The sequence below is a fragment of the Onychostoma macrolepis genome, chromosome 09 (genome assembly GCF_012432095.1).
Source record: "Onychostoma macrolepis isolate SWU-2019 chromosome 09, ASM1243209v1, whole genome shotgun sequence".
NCBI classification, from domain to species: Eukaryota; Metazoa; Chordata; class Actinopteri; order Cypriniformes; family Cyprinidae; genus Onychostoma; species Onychostoma macrolepis.
Window position 1 is genome coordinate 17,505,323 of NC_081163.1, and position 24,107 is coordinate 17,529,429.

Below are 24,107 nucleotides of genomic sequence, written 5' to 3' on the forward strand. Positions count from 1 at the left end.
CTACTCTCCTGTGTGCGTCGTGACATCATGCCAGGGGCTGCGTGACAGGTCCGTAGGAGGTTTCCTATAGGTTTAAACAGGCAGTGTGGGTTTACAACGAGGAAAGCGGAGACACGATTACAATGAATTTGTAAATAAAATCTTGTAGAGACATGAGACTCGCTGTATACGCGTTTTGCGGCTTTGCTCTTGTGCTTTTGCTCGTGGGTTTGCGGGAATTACTGTTTGGTTTCGGGGAGAACCGATGCAGCATGACATACATGTTCGAGTACCCAGAATACCGAGTGAGTATCGCCGCAAACACAGTCTGTATCTCTGGTGATTCTTCACACGTTTGCTTTGCAATTCACAAAATGCATCATTTCTTCTAATTAAAGCAATGTTACTAGCTCACAATTCACTGGCAGGCCATGCTTCAGTTCCTCATGTATGTCATTCTACCTGTTGTTTTGGCATCAACAAACATTCCTTATCAGCAACATCAGTCCTTATACAATATTTCAATGGGCAAAACCTTTTTAACCCTCTGGTATTCCCCACTTAGGGGTCACATTTGTGTTTTAATATGTTTTTAATATTTATATTGTAGTGGATTTATGGTAAAAGTCCATATTCACCTGAAAAGTATGCATTTATTTTTTTTCTATATAAAATATAACAAATATTAGGGAAAATATGTTATTTAGTTGCTGAAGTGTTTAAGTTAAAAATAGAGGTATTTAAAATCATATGTAATACCATGTAACCACTTGCTGGTATAGCCTAGTGTATTCCCTAGTTGCTTATAAGAGCATTGCTAGTACATCTCAAAATGAAGCTCTACCTGCCATACATTCAGACCTGCACTGCAACCTGAACATGCTTTTAAAGTGTCGTTTGTTTCAGGAATCCTGTTCTACAACTTGATTTGTTTGTGGTCTTGCGTTCTCTTCACCTGTATGTTTGCAGCGTGTGCAGCTTCCAAAGCGTGTCGCGCGCCAGTACCCATCATACGGGCTGTATCTCTATGGAGAGGGCACATATGCTCAGGAGACCAGGGGACTCAAGCTCACTGGGGCTCCTGTGCTCTTCTTGCCTGGGAACGCGGGCAGCTACAAGCAAGGTGAGATGGAACTGGTTTTTCTTCAATATTTCAGTCAGCACATCTTACACATATTTTTTCTTTAAGATGGGTTTTGACTTTTGAGTGAAAAATAGAACCTGTTTGTTTACTCAATCAATCCTCCTACTGACTTTGTCCCAGTACTTATGAAACATTCAGATTGTTCATTACAAACAGAGGGCGAAAGAAGTGAGATCTCACAGAGAGATGCTGTTATATTCTCTCTTGCAGCTCGTTCTTTGGGTTCAGTGGCGTTGAGGAAGGCTGAGAACCTGGACAGACGAATCCATATGAACGTGTTCACCATTGACTTCAACGAGGAGTTGGTGGCCCTGTATGGGGGCAGTTTGCGCAGACAGACTCAATTTCTACATGAAAGCATCAAAGCCATCTTGCGCCTTTACAAGGTCAGAGATCAAGGGCATCTTTTTCTCCTTTTCCATCACTTTTGTCCCTTTACTTTCTTCCCATTTCCTTTCCATCCTTTTCTGTCCCTTTGTTAGAATTACAGATCACAAAATTAGTTATCTAGACTTTTGTTCATAGTATACACACTTGGTTCACTTGGAGCACTAACGGTAATAATTGAATTTATAAACAAGTGTTAGTGTTGAGTTGATAGCACACAAAATATAGGCCTATGTTTATATTTCTTCAGGGTTGAAATGCACTACAAAACTATTACACAGATTTTCAGTCTGGAGGAATCCATGCTAGTTGCGTAGTCAGAGCCAGTCTGCAGATTTTGGGCAGTCAGAGTTGGCAGATATCACAGAGCATTCTTCAATATTTCAGCACATCTTATACATGCATACATATGTGATATGAATAACTTTCCCTTCAAGGTGGGTTTTAACGTACTCCATGACTAATGAAACTTTCAGATCATCTGGAATCTGGGCAAAAATGGTGTAGTGTATTCCAGGCTTAAAACATGTTTTATACTTTGAGCCAATTTTAGAATGCATATTATTCTTATTTGTCATGCGTCTCCTAGCAACTAGGCGCATGTTTCTGCATGTGTTGTGCTTAAACAGTGTTAAAGTCTGGTTGTGTTTGATCTTCAGCCATCTATGTTGATGTATGATGCCAGTTTTTTTCTGTAACCATTCACAAAGTCAACAAATGTATGATGCCTATTGTTTCAAAATCTGTTTAGAATTTAAAAGTTGTGTAGTGTATTCCAGCCTTTTAGTCACTTAGTAATTGAACCTCATTGCTATTAGTAGGTCATCCAAATCCAAACCAATGATCTTTCTTCTACATTCCCATGGCTGCAGGACCGTCCAGACCCTCCCACAGGTGTGGTTCTAGTGGGTCATTCCATGGGTGGAGTGGTGGCAAGAGCATTGTTCACCCTGGCACGTTTCAACCCACGCCTGGTCAGCCTCATCATCACCCAGGCCTCACCCCACCAGGCACCTGTCCTGTCTCTGGACCCTTATATACTGGGTAGGAAAAAACCTACAGACCGACATGAATATGTACAAATGATTTGTTTGAGAGTTTTGAAGGTACACTACAGTTCAAAAGGTTTTTTTTTTTTTTTTTTTTTTTAAAAGAAATTGCCATTTTTATTTCACAATAAATTGATTAAATATAACAGTAAAGACAATTATAATGTTACAAAAAATCAATTTCAAATAATTGCTGAACTTTAAATTCATCAAAGAATCCTGAAAAAATGTGTTATGGTTTCCACAAAAATATTAAGCAGCACAACTCTTTTCAACATTGGTAATAAGTAGTGCTGTGAAACGATTAATCGTGATTAATTGCATCCCAAATAAAAGTTTTTGTTCACGTAGTATATGTGTGTGTGCTGTGTATATTTATTATGTATATATTAATACACAACCATGCATGTATATATTCAAGAAAAATGTTAGGCTTATAAATTAAATATTTATTATAAATTATATGAATATAAATATATACATGTAAATATTTTCAATATATATATACTGTAAGTGTGTGTGTATTTAATTTATATATACATAATAAATATACACAGTACACACAGATATTATGTAAACGAAAACTTATTTCGGATGCGATTAATCACGATTAATTGTTTGACGGCACTAGTAATAAGAAATCAGCATATTACAATGATTTTTGAAGGATGGTGTGACACTGAAGACTGAAGAAAATGGCTGCTTAAAATTCAACTTTAAATTGGAAAGCATTTATTGTGAATTGTTGTAATTTTACAATTACTTTTTTTTTTTTTCTTTTTTTTTTTTTTCTTACTGTATTTTTGCTCACATGCATACATGCAGTTATGGTGAGCATAAGAGACTTCTTTCAAAAACATAAAAATAAATATTGCCCCCATACTTTTTTAACAATAGTTTATTCAGAAGGAATAAACTTGTGTTTTTGTTTATTACACTTTCTCAGTTTGATTGCAAACGTGGAGTTTTTTGGTACACTAACATCTGAATTGTGTGTCTGTGGTAGAGTTTTACTCTACAGTCAGACATCGCTGGACCACAAATGCTGAAGACCTTCGAAATGTAACCGTTCTCTCTGTGGGTGGTGGTTACCTTGACTTCCAGGTGCGCTCTGGTTTGACAGCACTGTCCTGCCCCATCGATGACCTCAATAAGATGTCAGTAGTGGTAGGTCTACTAGCCATTAAAGTTTCAAGTTGAAATATTTAACAAAAATTTGTTTTGTTTTTTTTCCAAGCAGAACCTGATTTGTTTTTAACGTCCTTACCTTGGTGTTTTGTGAATTGGTTTTTAGGCGACTGCAGTTCCCCGAACCTGGGTTTCCACAGATCACATTTCCATCGTTTGGTATGTTTTTGTATCCTAGCATTGTGTCATGAAAATGGAGAGAGAATTAAAACTGATGGTTAATTATTTTGCTCTTAAGCCTCTTAACTTCCTAATGACTAATGAATTTCATCCTTTATGATGTGATATCCTTTATACTTTAAGGTGCAAGGAGCTGGTTCTGGCCACAGTCCGGGTGTTCTTTGACCTTATTGAACTTGAAACAGGGCAGGTGAGTCATGTCCTAATACAGTGTGAGTGTGTGTTTAAGGTGTTTTATTGACTCGTGTTTCTCTTTAGTTCACAGAGAGTCCTGAGAAGCGAATGTCAGTGCTGAACTATCACTTCTTTAGACATCCAGTGCTTCAGCCTGGAGGAGCACAGGATGCCCCTGTCACTTTCTCAGGTCTGTGTTTGTGTGCACATGTATATTTATAGGCTTATCAGTTTTCATCACAGCTGGAAGATAATATCTGTTTATCCTTTTCTTGCTATTTATATCCAAATCTATTCATCCATCCTTCCAGCTCCTCCTGAGGCGTGGAAGGAGGTCAACACACTCCGTCTGTTCTACAGTGCCCCCAAGGTGAAAATATGTTTCATCATCTCAGGCAAAATTATGCCAGCAGCATCTCTCTGAATGTTGCACTAATGTAAACCATCCTCCAACTCTTGGCAGGAAGCTCAAGTCATGTACTTCCTGTTTGCCCTCTCCAGTCGAAGGAAAGCCTACAGTCATTTCCACTGCCGCAGTAATAATATGGTGAGAGAGACCAACAGCATCACACCCAGAAACCTTTTTTCATTTCAATTTAAATGTCACTAAACATTTGGTGAAATTAGGTCTCTTTAATAGCATTCATTTTAAATCTCTTTACATGGTGTCCCAGTTATGAAGAAAATGTGCATTCATATTAATTTAATGTAAAAATTATTATGTTTTAAAACTGTAGTCAAATATTATGAAGCAAAAGCATACTTGTAAAAAAAAAAAAGAAAAAAAGACTATATTAGTGCTGGGCAATGATTAATTGCGATTAAGCGCATCCAAAATAAAAGTTTTTGTTTATGTAATATATGTGTGTGTTATTACGTATATATAAATACACACTTGCATGTATATATTTAAGAAAAATTTTATGTTTATATATTAAATACCGTATTGTCCCGAATATAAGACGACCCTGATTATAAGACGACCCCCCTTTTTCCAGATGTACCTTTTGGAAAAAGGCTTTTTGAAAACCAAATATTGTTTTTTGTTTGTTTTTCTCTCTGTAAAACACATTTTTGTCTTAAATTATTTTCAAATTGCATATTTTTCCTATTTTAATTTTTGTTTTGAAAGTATGGTAAATACTGGTAAAATGTACCAACAATGACATTGAAAAATATACACTTTTTGATATACCATTGAAATAACAGGTAGCCCATCTGAATTATATAACATTTAGGCTATCCATCTCATAGTAGCCTACCAAAATTGTATTATCAGTAGAAGTGAAATCTTATTGTAATCTTCAAATCTGGGTATAGTCTTATGTTTTAAAATCACTTACAGAGGAAGTTTGGTCCCATCAGGCTAACATGACAGTCACGATTTTACAACACACATTACATTACATATTTCATGGCACACTCGTTTTATGCGTTTTTGGCGCCACCTATTGTTGTGGGTGTATTATTGACATGTCAAAGTCTAGACCCCGAATATAAGACGACCGCGTTTTTTCAGATGTATTTCCAAGAAAAAAACATCGTCTTATATTCGGGACAATACGGTATATGTATATATAATAATATGAATATATACATATAAATATTTTTAAAATATATACTATATGTGTGTGTCTTTTATATATACATAAAAAATATACACAGTACACACACACACACATATATTATATAAACAAAAACTTTTATTTTGGATGCAATTAATCGCGATATACAAAGTAAGTATATATTTTGCAGGAAAGTGCAGCTTTTCCATTGTGCAGGCTGCTGTCCAAGTTGCGATTTTCTTTGTTCCTCGTGACTAATGCTCATTGTGAATGTTCTCACCAAGAGTTGTGTGTGTCTGTACATGTTCAACAGGAAATGACCAGCTGGCTGTATGGTTGTACACAGATGAGTGGCTCAATGTGGTGAGTAAAATAAACCACATAAATTTCTCTCAAAAAGAACCAATTACCACTAGGCCCATATGGAATCTGCACTCGTAAAGTTAGCACATTTTCATAAGTTTGGTGCATTGCACACATGTCGATCCATACTGTTAATGTGGACTCTTGTTTATAATGTAAATAGTAAGTGTTATATTATTTGCTTTGTAAATTGCTTTCTTATCTATTTTTCTCCATTACACAGTGTTCAGGCAGTAGATCTCTCATCTCAGACAGAACTTCTTCCAGCCTATAAGGTCATTCTGGTTTATTCAGTAACACATTATATAGCTACATTTAAAATAAAAATTGTTGTAAAAATCTGTTTCTTTATAGGCTGTTACAGTGAAAATCAGCGAACTTTTGTCTGTCTCTCATCTCATTATTGACGCCTCAAACCCCAGTGGAACAGAGGTTAGAAGTTAACTTGCAGTCCACATTATCATGTTCGTAATGAAAACTTGCATTACAAGACAGACCATCTTCCCATCTTAAAACATGCATTAGTTGATTTATGTCAAAATAATTTGCAATGAGCTCAATGTTTTAGTTGCTTTCTAAATGCTTGATTGTCTGATTGTAGTTTGTAGTGGAGTGTGAGCTGCAGAGAGCGAAGAGCTTGACTGTCTCAGTGCAGGTGCCTCATGTGCTGTCCTTTGGTGAGCCACTGAACTGCATGCTTGTGTTTGCATTTTACTTTCAAGGCATTTACCAGATGCTGTCATGCAGAGCAGTGCTTTTTAGTTGCCCATTTTGCTTTAATGACAGCTGTATGAGCTATTTTTACACATTAACATAAAATAGGCCTGCATAAAACAATGTAATAATCTTACATTCTTAAAAAATAATAATAAGTTGTTGTGTTTACTGTATGTGGATGCTTTAACTTGTATGTGATGGTTTGTAGGTCTGACTGTTAGTGACATCAGCATAAACTCCTCTGGGCTGCTTCATACACTACAGCTGCAGGACTTTCATCAGGTGATCGCTCGCAGCATTCCCTGTTGTTCTGCTGTCTTTCCCTTTGAACCTCAGATTCTCCATAGAATTTATTCCTCTATTTTTTTCAGATATCCATTCATAGTAGAAGCTTTTGTAATGGTACAAATCCCATAATAGTCTTTAGAATAGTTCCTTAAGTTGATGTTCTGTTCAGTAATCTGTTACGCCCTTACCTTTAATTAAAATAAGTCATATACCCGAAAGCATAATAAAATTTAATTTGTTTGTGTTCCTTCAGATCTATCAAGCTTTCAGAATAACAATCATGAGTCACTGCAAAACCACTAAAGGTAACCAGTTATTCAGCTTTAACTGGCAGGAATGAAACATGGTGAATTAAAAGACTGAAGCTGTCCATGTTGTGTTATACAGACAGACTGCCCAGTGTGTACAGACTGAGGGTACCTTGGTTTCGTGAAGACTTCTTTGATACGGCAAGGTAGAAATATTCTTGTCATTAATCAGCCAACTTTCCTCAGCAGAATACTAATGGTTGTGTTATTTATGATTTCTGTCTTTCTTTCTTTTTTTCCACCAAAGTATTCCTTCGGTATCTGACATCTACAGCATGCTTCACACCAGCCGCCCAGACAACACCTCCAGTGCCCTCCTGCAGCTCCACACTGCCCCCAACTGCCAATACAAGGTATTTCATCCACATTTGTTGTTTTCTCAAAGGCAAACTTGTCAGTTATCAGCAACAAATTTTGTATTTTGTCTTTATAGGTGTCTATTCGGACTTCGTTTCCCAAAGTGCTTGGGCAGGTGTGCTTACATTGTGGTATTTCATTTGGCATGCTGGTAATTTTCAACCCCAGAGTATTCCTCCTATTCAAAAGGAATTGTTTTTCTTTAGATTCTGCGTTTCTGTGGTCCAGTTCTGCCCATTTACTCGGCTGCAGTACTTCTTCTGATGATCAGGGCTCAGCTGAGCTCCATCAAAAGATCTGGACATCCTGCTGGAATGCAAGAGGGCATGAGTAAATCGTTACAGTTCCACAAACTGGAACTGCCCGTCCTCCTGCTGCTGCTGCTGCTCAGGTGAGTCCTGATACAGAAGCCTTTTTTGTTTTGGGGCAATGTTCAATTTTGACAATACAAATACATTTTTGCATGCGAATTGTACAGTTATAAAATGTTTACAGTATATATCTATTTTTCCCCTATTGTTTCACCATAGGCAGAGCTGGTTTCAGGATGTCTGGTCCTCTCTGGGTCTCCCTGCGGTGGATTCTCTTCCTCTAAACTCTGTGGAGGACCTATCCCAGGATCCAAAGGCCTCTGTGCAGGAATGGCCCCGTATAGTGTCCCCACTGCTCTGTGTGCTCGGTTCATCCATTGCATTCTGGGGTAGCGCAGTCCTCAGAGTGTTTGTCTGCTTCCTGTCCTTTGTTCTTGCTCCACTGCACAGGTAAAAGTTTTAATAGTAAGTGCTATTGTAGTAGCTTTGTAGTAGGTGCTCTAAATAAATAGATGGTTTTTGAAGTGTTATGTTTTATCTAAATGTAGATGTTTTGATCTAAATCAAACATCAGACAAAAATTAACACTTGTTATTCTGTGAGTTCAATAATGCATTTTTTTTTAAAGAAAGCAAGGATGCATTAAATTGATAAATTATAGCAAAGACATTTATAATGTTACGATAGGTTTCGGTTTCAAATAAATGCTTTTCTTCAAACTTTCTATTCATCAAAGAATCATGAAAAATTATCACAGTTTCCACTAAACTTTTAAATAAAGCAACTAAAAAATATGTTTTAATTTTAATATATAAAAATACAATTTTAACATTGACGATAATAATATTTTCTTGAGCACCAAATTAGCATATTAGAATGATTTCTGAAGGATCATGTGACACTGAAGTAATGGCTGCTGAAAGTTCAGCTTTACTTTTAAAATATATTAAAATTGGAAACTGTTTTAAACTGTATTAGTATTGTAATAATATTATTACTACTGTTCTATAATATTATTGGTTTTGCTGTATTTTTGATCAGATAAGTGCAGCCTGCTGAGCAAAAGAGACTTTCAAAAGTCAGAGAGATTAGAAAATCTTTACTGACCATAAACATTTAAAAGGAAGTGTTACAGGACATAAAATAAAGAGCCTTCCTTGTATATAAAGTATGTACATTTTGATCTAAAGTCCTGATGTTGAATTACCAAAAAATGTTATATGTGCATATATACGTGTGTGTATGTGTATGTGTATGTGTATATATATATATATATATATATATATATATATATATATATATATATATATATATATATATATATATGTATATGTATATGTATATGTATACATGCATGCATGCATGCATACAGTCATGGCCAAAAATATCGGCACCCTTGGTAAATATGAACAAAGAAGGTTGTGAAAATGAATCTGCATTGTTAATCCTTTTGATCTTTTATTAAAAAAAATAACAAAAATCTAACCTTTCATTGGATAATAAGAATTTAAAATGGGGAGAAATATCATTATGAAATGTTTTTCTCTAATACACATTGGCCACAATTAACTGCACCCTTTTATTCAATAGTTTTTGAAACCTCCATTTGCCAGTTTAACAGCTCTAAAGTTTCTCCTATAATGCCTGAAGAGGTTAGAGAACACCTGACAAGAGATCAGAGACCATTCCTTCATCCAGAATCACTCCAGACCCTTTAGATCCACAGCTCCATGTTGGTGCTTCTTCTCTTCAGTTCACTCCACTCATTTTCTATAGGGTTCAGGTCAGAGGACTGGAATGGCCAGCAGAAGCTTGGTTTTGTGCTCTGTGACCCATTTTTGTGTTGTTTTTGAGGTTTGTGTTTGGATTATTGTACGGCTGGAAGATCCAAACATGGCCCATTATAAGATTTCTAACAGAGTCAGTCACCTTATTGATTTTTTTTATCTGTTGGTATTTGATGGAATCCGTGATGTCATGTGTCTAAACAAGATGTCCAGGACCTCCAGCAGAAATATAGGCCCACAACATCAAAAATACAGCAGTATATTTCATTGTACACATGGGGTACTTTTTATCCCTGTGTTCACCAAACCCATCTTGAGTGTTTGCTGCTAAAAAGCTCATTTTTTTTAGTTTCATCTGACCATAGAAACCAGTCCCATTTGACGTTCCAGTCGTGTCTGATAACTGAATATGCTGGAGTTTGTTTTTGGATGAGCGAGGAGAATTTTTCTTGAAACCCTCCCAAACAACATGTGGTGATGTAGGTGCTGTTTTCTGACCCCGAGACTCAACTATTTTCTGCAATTCGCTAGCTGTGGTCCTTGGAGAGTCTTTAGCCACTCAAACTCTCCTTCTCACCGTGCATTAGGAACGATATAGACACACGTCCTCTTCCAGACAGTTTCATAACATTTTATGTTGATTGGAAATTCTTAATTATTGCCCTGATGGTGGAAATGGTAATTTTCACTGCTCTAGTTCTTTTCTTAAAGCCACTTCACTAATTTGTGAAGCTCAATTATGTTTTGCTGCACATCAGAAATATATTTTTTGGTTTTTCTCATTGTGATGGATGATTAAGGGAATTTGGGCTTTGTTTTCTCTCCTATTTATATTCCTGTGAAACAGGAAGCCATGGCTGTATAATTTCATGTTCATAATCACCCTGGAGTGCTCAGAATTGTGAATATGAATGGGAATATACTTCAGAGATATTTTACTCATAAGAATTTCTAGGGGTGCCAATAATTGTGCCCAACGTGTATTTGAGAAAAACATTTATTTCATAATGATATCCCCCCCCCATTTTAAGTTCTTATTATCCAATGAAAGGTTAGATTTTTGTGAATTTCTTTTTAAATAAAAGCTCAAAAGGATTAACAATGCAGATTAATTTTCACAGCCTTCTTTGATCATATTTACCAAGGGTGCTGATATTTTTGGCCATGACTGTGTATACATATATACACACACACATATATATTATACACACACATACGTGTGTGTGTGTGTGTGTGTGTGTGTGTATATATTTATGTACATACAAACATGCATGTATGTGTGTGTGTGTGTGTGTATGTACAGTGAGGAAAATAAGTATTTGAACACCCTGCTATTTTGCAAGTTCTCCCACTTAGAAATCATGGAGGGGTCTGAAATTGTCATCGTAGGTGCATGTCCACTGTGAGAGACATAATCTAAAAAAAAAAAATCCAGAAATCACAATGTATGATTTTTTAACTATTTATTTGTGTGATACAGCTGCAAATAAGTATTTGAACACCTGTCTATCAGCTAGAATTCTGACCCTCAAAGACCTGTTAGTCTGCCTTTAAAATGTCCACCTCCACTCCATTTATTATCCTAAATTAGATGCACCTGTTTGAGGTCGTTAGCTGCATAAAGACACCTGTCCACCCCATACAATCAGTAAGAATCCAACTACTAACATGGCCAAGACCAAAGAGCTGTCCAAAGACACTAGAGACAAAATTGTACACCTCCACAAGGCTGGAAAGGGCTACGGGAAATTGCCAAGCAGCTTGGTGAAAAAGGTCCACTGTTGGAGCAATCATTAGAAAATGGAAGAAGCTAAACATGACTGTCAATCTCCCTCGGACTGGGGCTCCATGCAAGATCTCACCTCGTGGGGTCTCAATGATCCTAAGAAAGGTGAGAAATCAGCCCAGAACTACACGGGAGGAGCTGGTCAATGACCTGAAAAGAGCTGGGACCACCGTTTCCAAGGTTACTGTTGGTAATACACTAAGGCGTCATGGTTTGAAATCATGCATGGCACAGAAGGTTCCCCTGCTTAAACCAGCACATGTCCAGGCCGACTTAAGTTTGCCAATGACCATTTGGATGATCCAGAGGAGTCATGGGAGAAAGTCATGTGGTCAGATGAGACCAAAATAGAACTTTTGGTCATAATTCCACTAAACGTGTTTGGAGGAAGAAGAATGATGAGTACCATCCAAGAACACCATCCCTACTGTGAAGCATGGGGTGGTAGCATCATCTTTGGGGTGTTTTTCTGCACATGGGACAGGGCGACTGCACTGTATTAAGGAGAGGATGACCGGGGCCATGTATTGCGAGATTTTGGGGAACAACCTCCTTCCCTCAGTTAGAGCATTGAAGATGGGTCGAGGCTGGGTCTTCCAACATGACAATGACCCGAAGCACACAGCCAGGATAACCAAGGAGTGGCTCTGTAAGAAGCATATCAAGGTTCTGGCGTGGCCTAGCCAGTCTCAGACCTAAACCCAATAGAGAATCTTTGGAGGAGCTCAAACTCCGTGTTTCTCAGCGACAGGCCAGAAACCTGACTGATCTAGAGAAGATCTGTGTGGAGGTGGGCCAAAATCCCTCCTGCAGTGTGTGCAAACCTGGTGAAAAACTACAGGAAACGTTTGACCTCTGTAATTGCAAACAAAGGCTACAGTACCAAATATTAACACTGATTTTCTCAGGTGTTCAAATACTTATTTGCAGCTGTATCATACAAATAAATAGTTAAAAAATCATACATTGTGATTTCTGGATTTTTTTTTAGATTATGTCTCTCACAGTGGACATGCACCTACGATGACAATTTCAGACCCCTCCATGATTTCTAAGTGGGAGAACTTGCAAAATAGCAGGGTGTTCAAATACTTATTTTCCTCACTGTATATATGTGATATATATTTGTGTGTGTTATAACAACCACCCCAGTGCAGTTAATAGATGACATGGTTATTAACAACATTCTGTGGCAAAAAGTTAACAATGTCTTTTCAGAAATGTTTCCATGTTGTGTGTGTGTGACTCTGTGTTTGTCTGCAGACCTTCAGTGTCCCGGGATTGTGGCACGCTTCCTCTTCATTCTCAGATTCTCCTGATAATCTTTTTAAGTGTGTTGGGAGGCGTCACATGTGGAGCATTGGCCCTTATGGTCTCCTCTCTTCTCCACCTCTACAGGGTGAGTGATCTGTCCATCCTTCATCAAACCCTTTCATACCTATTCAATATAAAGTTGTGTTAGTGTTGATAAGAGGTGATCCTAGAGATGTTTTTTGACCTTGTGGTGAATGCTTGCCTTAAGATATTTCTACTGATGCTTAATACTATAATATTTCTCTTTTCTAATTTGAATGTACAGTTTTCTTCATAATGATTTTAATCTCTTGTGATTTATTTGTCTTTGTCCAGGTGCTTAGATTACAGATGACAGAGAGGTCCCTGAGCCACATGTTGAACCTGGTATGAATGTCTTATTTTACATCAGTTTTTGACTTTCTACTTGGCTTACAATACCTGTAAGTTCAAAATGTTTTGTTTTTGTTAAACCAGGCACCCCAGAAAGTTTCACAAAAATCAGAAAATGGATTCCGTGCCAGTGATTGTCACAGTATGGTTAAAGAATGTAACGGCAGCCCTTTACTGACAGAATCAGTGCTACAAGACGTCAGAGATGATCTGCAGCTCCACTTTAGTCTGTCCACACTGCTTACTCTCACCATGATGCTCACCATCCCTTCCCTTATCCACTGGAGGCACAATCTCAGGTAATCGTCATTTAGTCTATAAATTCGTTAGATTTATTTTCCTCTGAATTTCTTATGCAAGTTACTAAAGTACTGCAAGCAAGTTCTACAAGAGATCAAGTGCCTGAGAGTGAAGAGAAGGTAATCTACATCCTCTAAGAGTGATTTTAATTTGCACATGTTTGTGTCTTGTTCAGATATTGGGTTCATCTGGATCCTGACCCCTGCTGGCCTCACGTTGTACCCCTGCTCATCAGCTCTGTTCTGCTCATCAACTGTAACACAGTTACACTCCTGCGCAGGTTTGTATGCATTTCTTACAAATTGATTCATGTTATTTATTTTACATAATTTCAAATAGTCATATTCATCAGTGGCACTCCTTAGAATGCCTAATATGGCCATATCAAAGAGCTTTATTTATGATGTTGCTAAATTGTAATTTGAAATCTTCATAAATATATAGTGAATATTATATTTAAATACATACAAACTATTGTCGAAAGTTTAGGGTGGGTAAGATTTTTTATTTATTTTTTTATGTTTTTTGAGAAGTCCTTATGCATTTATTTAATAAAAAATACAGTAAAAACAGCAATGTTGTGAAAAATTATTACAATTTAAAATAACTGTTGTCTATTTTAAAATGTGAAGCTGAATTTTCAGCAGCCATTACTCACATGATCCTTCAGAAACCATTCTGATATGCTGATTTGATACTCGAGAAACATTTGTATCAATGTTAAAAACAGTTTTTATGCATATATATATATATATATATATATATATATATATATATATATATATATATATATATATATATATATATATATATATATATATATATATATATATATATATATATATATATATATATATATAATTTTTTTTTTTTCTTTGATGGATAGAAAATGGAAATAGAAATATATTTAATATATAAAAAATATATATATATTTTTGCCTTAACTGTATATTTAGATTAATTGAATGCACCCTTGCTGAATAAAAGTATTAATTAAAAAAAAAAAATAAATCTTACTGACCCCAAACGTTTGAGCAGTAGTGATGCCTGGAAGTCTGTTGTCACAAGTTCTAACAATGCTGTATGTCTGTATTTATACTTGTATTACAGCAAACTGATGCTGAATCTGACGCTTCATCTACTCTTGCCACTGTGTGTGGGCATGCTGGCTTTTTGTCCGCTGCACATTTACAGAGTCACTTATTTCCTGTCTGCAGCTGTGACACTCTTGGTCTGTTCTTGCTACTTTTGACCTCCCTACGAACTTTAAACGTGAGTCTGCACTGAGATTAAAACAAGACCTGGGCTTTGTATAAATTCAGACCAGATTAGACCAAAACAGCCTTAGAACCCTCTGTGTGTTCAGTGGGATCACATGGACTAGTGACATCAGTGGACCAGCACATCTGGAGTCATGTGACTTGTCATTTGTTATCATTTGTAGCTTCTGTACAGGGTATTATACTTGTTAATGGTGGTATGTCTGTATTCATGAGCAATACCTCTTGTTCGTAAGGCTAGTTTCCCAGACACGTTAAGCCTCGGCCTGAACTAAACTAAGTCTAAGACTGTATTTAATCAGTGTGTGAGAAACTAGCCTGTACTGGTGTGTGTGTGGGTCTGTGTGGGAGTGTATATGTCTGATTTAGTATTAATTTGTCAACATGAATTCATAATTGATAGGGATACACAATATACCGCTATCATTTCAGTCATCAGTGGATATTAGAGGGTTTTAAAATAATTATTTATTTATTGATTTATTGGTTTCCGGTATTTCTTTTTCTTCATATTGCACATTATAATTTCGGGATGCCTAAAATTCATTTGTAGAATTTCAGTTTTTAGTGATTTTATTTTTAACTAATTTGTAAAAATTGTAGATAATTTTAATTTCAGCCATAACACTTATCATTTATCCATATAAGCCAGAATTTTAGAAATGGTGCCCTATCAATTGACCCCGTTTACTTCCTGATCTTGTGCATGATTTATTTTATTTTTTTTAATTTCTGTTTAAATATTGAGAAATGAAGCAGTAAGAACACATCTACATTTTGCTCCAATCCAGATACATGTTCATTATTTTATTTTACGTATTGATTCAGATCATTGTGGTGTGGATAGTAAAAGTCCCTAGTTTCATAGTAAATGCATTATAAGACCACTGGGAACTGTTTTGTTTGCTTACACTAATGTTATCACATTCAAACAAGGCTTTTCTTTTTTCTGTTTCATTGACTGAAGCCTTTGCTTCACTTCTGATTCACAATGTTCAACAATTTTTAATCACATTACAGCATTATTTAACAATTTGGTAGTTGAAAATATGCAGAAAAATGCTTTAGCAATTAATTCCAGCCACTGCTAGTATAATATCCAATCAAGCTTTGCAGATCTTGCAAAAAAATTGTGTATCATATACACATCTAACATGTCACATTACGGAAGTAAAATGGGTTAGAAATGCATTTTCATGTTGACTTTTAAGGATGTAAAAGCAGCTTTAGGTGTTTAATTGGCTTTTCTGCAATTCACATGTCTATGTGTGAGCGTGACTGGATCTCTTTGCCTGTTCTATCTTCGATCTGTCATTTCTGCCTTAAGCCATTTAGCTTTGAATACACATGTAATGCCTGTAGGTGCTGGAGTACCTCCGTGTTAGACAGATCACTTCTTATTAACACCCTTTTGCATTAGCCGAAACTGTAAGGCGAGTCTGAGTAGCATAACATTCTGTCTGGAGGTGTTATCTCGAGTTTCGCGAGGTGTGATCACGGAACTGGACTGACAAGCAATATGATAATTTTATATCGTTGTGCACAATTTGTGGTGTTGAAAAGACATCACAGTTACATTTATGGTTATGGCGTTTCTTATAACCTGAGACAAATTGTTAGAAACACTGCCACAGTCACAGTAGCCATGAGATTGTTGCTGTCTGCACAGCTTTTTTATTTACAAATTTTATTATTTTTTTTTTATTGTAATGTTTGATGAATGCTGTTGATGGTCTGTCTGTGTTCCTCACACATTGCTCAGCAGCATCCATCTGATCCGTCATCATTTGATCTGCTCATGACGGATTATACTCTGATTCAGGATCGCTTACCTGAGAGCTGAAATTATACTTTGTCATCCTGAATCGAATGAGAGAACGGTGCCTTTCTTGTAATATACCCCTGCTTCTCTGATACCCATTCGCGATTTAACCTTCTCGTCATTGAGGACGGATGTTTGTCAGTCAGTCCATCCAAGTAGTCTGATATTTAAATCAGACGTCCTCCTCTCACAGGATGTACTTGACCAAAAACACTCATATGGCACAAAATTGTGTCTTCTGCACTGTGAATGTACCTGAATGTGTGTGTGTGTGTGTGTGTGTGTGTGTGTGTGTGTGTTTGAATCATTTTGCAGTGAGCTTTGATGTTTGTTGTGTTTTTATGCTGTGTTGCGATCTTGCTCTGCCTCGTGCTAAATTTGAGCTGTTTTTGTGGTGAAAGTGTGAAAGGCTGCCTTTTTTCTATCAATATGATTGTGACTGATTGTTTTCATTGGTGTTCACTGTGATGTGCCACAATATTTGGAGGCCAGGATCTGATTATATGTCTCAAAGCAAGAACTAATTCAGGGCCAGATCTGTCCTGATTATGTAACAATGAAGCCAAACGGATCCAACAGCAACTCTTTAACACTGCAGCAATGACAGCAATGTTTGTATTGATGCTAGTATGGTTTCTGCTGTGAAATGTAATGAAGAATTTGCTCTTTTTGTTTAATAGAGACTGTTGTTATGTGGTTAATAGCTCTGCTGTAGCAGCTAAATATTAATAGGAAAGACCCTAGAGGAATGTGGTTTTATAAATACACTACCATTTGAAAGTTTGGGGTCAGTAAGACATGATCTTTTAAATTTGAAAAGAAATGAATACTACAATAGTCAGCAAGGGTGCATTAAATTGATCAAAAGTGTATCAAAAAGTGTCAAAATTCAGTTTCAAATAAATGCTGTTGTTTTGAACTTTATCCACCTTTTTCTTGATGTAAAAATGGGCGCGGCCATTTGTAAATTCTATGGGTCTAGCTTCCGGTCTCATCTGTGTCCAGCTATTTTTAGCTGTACAAAACAGTTCGTTTTGCTGCTTGATATTGAAAATTAGTGTGTCTTATCATATTATTTTAATGTATTATCTTAATCATGAACACACTGGTTTGTAGTGCAAAACATTTTACCATTTACTGCACGTTGTTATTCTCCTCATTATTTACCTATAGCGGCTAATGAACCGGAAGTCTCACCCATAGGCTTACTTCCGCGTTGAAGAAAAAGGTGGATAGTTATCAATAAATTCAGAAGAAAAAAAAAGAATCTTGGTTTCCGTAAAACTTTTTTTAAGCAGCACAACTGTTTTCAACATTCATGATAATAAGAAATGGTTCTCGAGCATCAATCCAGCATATTAGAATGATTTCTGAAGGGTCATGTGACACTAAAGAATGGAGTATGACTGCTAAAAATTCAGCTTTGCCATCACAGGGAAAAATACATTTTAAAATGTATTAAAATAGAAAATATTTATTTTAAATTGTAATAATATTTCATAATAAATGCAGCCTTGTTGAGGATAAGAAACCTTTCAAAAATAAAAAAAATGTTACTGACCCTAAACTTATGAACCGTATTGTATGCCGTAACAGGTGATTTGAATTGATTAAAAAAATAAAAAATTTAATTGAAATTTATGTATATATCTGTTAAGTATGTATTAACAGGTTTAGAATATGAAGGAATATTAACCTGAAAACCTCAGTCGAACCATAATCGACCTTTAGCGAAAAAATATGATTGGAGGGAACTAAAGCCTACAAGCCTGCACATTCCGCAGTCATATTCTGTGTGACACACACAAATTTAGTATTTCTGTTGGTTTTGGGTAGGGTTTCAGACTGGGCTTCAAGTTTAGCTGTGACTGTTTTGAATTAATTTTTTGGTTTTATTATTATTATTATTATTATTATTATTATTTATTAATTTTTTTTTTATAGAATGCAGCTCACTGCCTCATGAACCTAAATGCTGTTGTGCTTTAATATATTTGCAGTGACTCACTCATTACAGTGACTCGTCTGTTATATCTATATTGTAAGGAGTTGATATTACTTGTCTCATTTGAAAGCGGAGTTAATATTTTAAAATGAAAACATTAATCAGCAGTTGTAAATTGCTCACAATAAACCTTTTAAAATATAATCTTATACAATGTTTACTGAGAGATATGGTTCAAGTTGATACAAGTGTGATTATAGTGCTGTTTTGCTTGGTTTGTGGTGCTTTTGTAATTCACTCATGTGCGGTAACTATGAAACTGTAAGAGTGTAAATGAACATTTGTCAATGCTTCTTTTATGTGATGAAGCACTGTCTATCAGCACATGTATGCTGACATATTATCACTTCTACAGTGCCCTCCACTAATATTGGCACCCTTGGTAAATATGAGCAAAGGCGGCTGTGAAAATAAATCTGCATTATCCTTTTTATATTTCATTCAAAAAAATCACAAAATTCCAACCTATCATTGAAGTAAAACAACTGAAAGTGGGGGGGAAATCTCATTGTCAAATAAATGCTTTCTCTAGTTCATGTTGGCCAGAATTATTGGCACCCAATTATCGCAACGTCCTTTTCCCAGGGTAACAGTTCTGAGTTTTCTCCTATAATGCCTGAAGAGTTTGGAGAACACCTGATAAGAGATCAGAGACCATTTTCTTCATACAGAATCTCTCCAGATCCTTCAGATTCACAGCTCCATGTTGGTACTACTTCTCTTCAGTTCACTTCACTCATTTTCTATAGAGTTCAGGTCAGAGGACTGGGACAGCCATGGTAAAAGTTTTATTTTGTGCTCAGTGACACATTTTTGTATTGATTTTGATGTTTGTTTTGGATTGTTGTCCTAATGGAAGATCCAACCACAGCCCATTATAAGATTTCTAACAGGCAGTCAGGTTTTGATTTTTTTATCTGTTGGTATTTGAAAAAAATCCATGATGCCATGCATCTGAACAAGATGTTCAGGACCTCTGGCAGAAGAACAGGCCCACAACATTAAAGATCCAGAAGTATATTTAACCATGGACATGGGCTACTTTATCCCTGTTTGTACTAAACTCATCTGGTGGGTTTGCTGCCAAAAAGCTCTTTTTTCAGTTTCATCTGACTATAGAAGCCAGTGCCATTTGAAGTTCCAGTCGTGGCTGACAACTGAATATGCTGGAGTTTGTTTTTGGATGAGCCACGAGAATATTTCTTGAAACCCTCCCAGACAACATGTGCTGATGTAGGGGATGTTTGAGATATAGTTTTTTTTTTTTTTAGGTTTCTGACCCCAAGACTCAACTAATCTCTACAATTCTCCAGCTGTGATCCTTGGAGAGTCTTTGGCCACTCAAACTCTCCTCCTCACCGTGCATTAGGACGATACAGATACGTCCTCTTCCAGGCAGTTTTTAACATCTTTAGTTGATTGGAACCTCTTAATTATTACCCTGATGGTGGAAATGGGGATTTTCAATGCTTTAACTATTTTCTTACAGTCACTTTCTATTTTGTGATGCTCAACAATCTTGTTCTGCACATCAGAACTATATTCTTAGGTTTTACTCCTTGTGATGGATGATTAAGGGAATTTGGCCTTTGTGTTCCTCATATTTATAATCCTGTGGAACAGGAAGTCATGGCTGGACAATTTCATGCTCCTAGTCACCCTGGTGTGCTAAAAAAAAATGTAAATATTAATGGGAATATACTTTAGAGATATTTTACTCATAAGAATTTCTAGGGGTGCCAATAATTGTGGCCAACATTCATTGGAGAAAAACATTTATTTCATCATGAAATTTTCTCCCCACTTTCAATTGTTTTATTTCAATGATAGGTTAGAATTTTGTGAATTTTTTTTGAGTGAAAGATCAAAAGGATAAACAATGCAGATTTATTTTCACAGCCGCCTTTGCTCATATTTATCAAGGGTGCCAATATTAGTGGAGGGCACTGTATTGGCAGTTGGATTTATCATCATTGGCTTGCACCTGTTTGGCCAAACAGCAGCGTCACTGTGATTGGTTGTGATCATTGTTTTCTTAATACAGTGATTAGGGCAGTTCATGCTTATTTCTGGAGCATCTTTTGTTGTTATTTAATATACAGATGTGCTAGAAAGTGTCAGAGATGTTGTGTACCTGCTTTGTAATTAAATTGTTACAGTGCAGGATAACAAGGTAATTGCTTGTTTATCTCTAAGCTTTGTAAATGGTGAAATAACAAATTGATCATTCTCAGGTTAAATAACGTGTTGTGGAGTCAGTGGCTTGTAGTGTTTATATATCTTAACACGTTATTTTACCCAAAAATATGTGCAATTTTTGAGCACTACTGCAGTTCCAATAAAAATTGTTTACTCAGAGTTGGTTCTCAGATTTATTGAACATTTTCTGTGTGTGTTGACATTTATTATTTAATTTTATTTTTATTTATTTATTTTAAAGGATTGTTAACCCAGAAAGGAAAGTCCTGTCCTTAATTACTTATGTCATTCCAAACTGACTATCTTAAATTGAGGTGGTCGTCACACAAAATTAGTGTATGGCTTCAAAAAAATTTATTTATTTTAATGTTTTATTTTATTTTTTATTTTTGTTGCTTTATATATTTAAGCTTCACAGTTTCTAAGAGGACCCAGGATAGTATTTTCATTTTTTTTTTTTTTCTTTCTTTCAGTTTTTTTTTTTCCATTTTTATTTCAGTGTTGTTTATCTCTTTTTTATTTACTTATACTTGCTTAATTTACTTACTTAACTTACTTATGCTTGACTATTTCAAAGAGTATTCTTTTAAAATTTTGTATTTCATTTGATTTCAAGTCATTTCAAGCTATTTTTTATTCAATTTTTAATGTTAATTTTATTTGTCTTTTTTGTATTGTTTATTTATTTTAGCTTGACAATTTCAGAGAGTCTGTGATGTTCTTTTTGTGTGCACTGTCCTTTTAAAAAGAGGGCAGTATGTGTGTTAGTAATCCCTCAAACATCTTGTCAGTGCCGTTTTGATTCCTGCTAATTAGTCACATTTAATAATATTTTGCTTTTTTCTCAGCCTAACAGATGGCTGTTAGTCGTGCTGAGATTTGGCCACTGCAGTTGCCAAAACACCATTTGACTGGAGATGTTGAAGTTCTTTCATCTCAGTCAAAAGACAGATAGCTATGTAATCAAAACACAATGTCTTCTAATATCTGATGTACTGTTAAAATTGCTTCAAAGAACGGACCTCTTCATTCATAAATACATAAATCATTTGGCCCATACAGCTCATTGATAGTCAGCAGTATTTACTCTGAGGATGGCACAGAATTAATGTGAACACACATCTGGAGTGATATCCAGGTCTATGAGTGTTTAGAATAAACCACAGGATATGAATACAAATGCTGTCCTCAACCAAGCACAGGCTATAGACTCAAGTACAGTCACATCAAAGAGAAGATTCATCTACAGTGGAATGGAAATGTGACCCTTAATGTTCAATACCAGAGGACTGAACTTTTTTTTTTTTTCATGAGTTTTGTCCAAAGTAAAACTTTTTAGGAATATATATTTAAAACATTTTTAATTGGCATTAGTTAATGCAAACCAATTTTTCAAATGACATCATTAATAAAGTCCGTTCCTATAGTTTAAAAAAATCCTTCTAAATTTAAAATAATAGCGGAGTCCACAACACAATTATAACGATAACGACGGATGAACGATATCGCTGGAATCACTTTAAATTAAAACTATTTTTTTCCAGCTGATAAACGATAATGACACTGACAGCCAATCAGAATCCACCTTACTCTAAAGAGCTCGAATGTTTAGAGTGGCAAACTACAAAAACTGCGCGCTATTTTCTTTCTCGCTGGAACGTGCTGATGAAGTATCATGTCTGCGCAAACAGGGTTGCAGCTGTTCATATCCGATTTGTGTGTTCATAAGCGCTCTTTCTTTTTTACGGAATGTGCATTGGTTTCTATGGTAATGCCTTTTGCATTGTTATGCCTATTCTAAAAACAACAGTACCAGCATACAGTTTGCAATACAGATGTTGTCTTACGACATGACAACATGTTGCCGTTGTGGTTGCGCTGTATTATTATACTAAGTCTTGTTACACTGTAAAAAGTGATAAGTTGACTTAACTTAAAAAAGCTGAGAAAACCTGTTGCCTTAAAATTAAGTAAATAATAATTAAAAAAAAAAAAGTTAAGTGAACTTGACAATTCACTTCACTTTTTTTTTTTTAATTATCAAAAAATAATTAAATTTTAAGGCAAGGTTTCCTAAAAATTTTTAGAATGTGGGGCTTAATTCCGGATTCGCACAAATTGGATTTCATGTAGTTCGTTGCCATTCAGACTATCTAAATATGATCGGATTTCAGTCGGATTTGAACAAAAATCCAAGTAAAAATCGGATTTGTTCTGACAGTCTGAACGAGGCTTTTGTCGCCATCTCTGTTTGAAACCTGCAATTGCAGTAATTTGCGGAATTATCGTTTTTAGTTTCAGTGGGACATGTTACTATGCTTATTAGCTACTTAATGTTACTATTGTTCATGGTTTTAAACATTAACTCAGAAATGCTGTAGAAGGCTATTGTTATTGATAGCCTATTTCAAATGAGCAATTGCATAATGTTAACCAATTGAACCCTGTTATAAAGTGTTATTGAAATCTATAATGCCTGCTGAGTTATTTACAGTAATTCACTGGTAAAAGAGACAAAGTATGAGTTGCAAAAAGTAATTAGCATTTCAGTTTAATATTTTTGCGTTAAATGTGTTAAAACATTCCTTTGTATAGAGATTTTATCACTTTTGTGTGATGATATTAAAAGTATAATGTGATTTCCAAGCTATGTATTTTGTGGATAAATATAAATAGATATGGCAATGTTATTATATCTTGAAACACAAATAAAATCATTAATATATTACATTACCTCCCAGTCTCCCCTATAAACAGACCTATTACAAAGTAACAAATTGTACAGCAGACAATTTATTTTAGCCTATATCTGCATTATTCTTTATAAACTGCATTCATAATGAGGTCTGGACTGATCATCAGTCCGTACACATGTGGTGTGAAGCTGTAACCACAGAGATCTGTGTTGTGTGTGCAGGACAGATGTGTTCCCCAGCAGTCGCCACCCCGCCGCTCTCACACTGCCTCCAGCTCCGGAGCGCCTTATAACTGCTTTATTACCACCGCTGCATGCGCTGCGGGGACGGACCGAACCGGGTAGTCACGTCCACAGGGAAACCCAACGCCGTTCTCTGGTATAATTACACAGGTGTTGAGATCAGGTCTACAGTAGCGTAAGATCAGGTAGATCGCGCTGTAATCCAGGATGTTATAGCTCATCTGTCAACCTGTGTAGAAGGGAACTATCCCCTCAGTCGTGATTTCTGCTTCGGGTAAGCGACAAAATCTCGCT

At 35.9% G+C, this 24,107-nt stretch overlaps 1 protein-coding gene across 2 annotated transcripts; it reads left to right on the forward strand.

Moving 5' to 3' along the window:
• Positions 1-33: 33 nt before the first annotated feature.
• On the forward strand, positions 34-24,088 carry pgap1 (post-GPI attachment to proteins inositol deacylase 1). Of its 2 annotated transcripts, none has more exons than XM_058786850.1 (26): positions 34-284; positions 949-1,102; positions 1,334-1,509; positions 2,383-2,554; positions 3,566-3,726; positions 3,854-3,906; positions 4,051-4,117; positions 4,186-4,291; positions 4,413-4,471; positions 4,565-4,648; positions 5,980-6,029; positions 6,253-6,304; positions 6,384-6,461; positions 6,631-6,706; positions 6,955-7,028; positions 7,288-7,339; positions 7,422-7,488; positions 7,590-7,695; positions 7,776-7,814; positions 7,906-8,090; positions 8,230-8,460; positions 12,847-12,982; positions 13,213-13,263; positions 13,354-13,568; positions 13,745-13,849; positions 23,793-24,088. In XM_058786850.1, the coding sequence occupies exons 1-26, from the start codon at positions 153-155 to the stop codon at positions 23,953-23,955; spliced, it is 2,844 nt and encodes a 947-aa protein (XP_058642833.1). In that variant the 5' UTR covers positions 34-152; the 3' UTR covers positions 23,956-24,088. The 2 variants fall into 2 exon arrangements, with proteins under 2 accessions (XP_058642833.1, XP_058642834.1); XM_058786851.1 differs by lacking the exon at positions 23,793-24,088 and adding an exon at positions 14,680-18,312 and having other exon boundaries at positions 38-284.
• Positions 24,089-24,107: the final 19 nt, after the last annotated feature.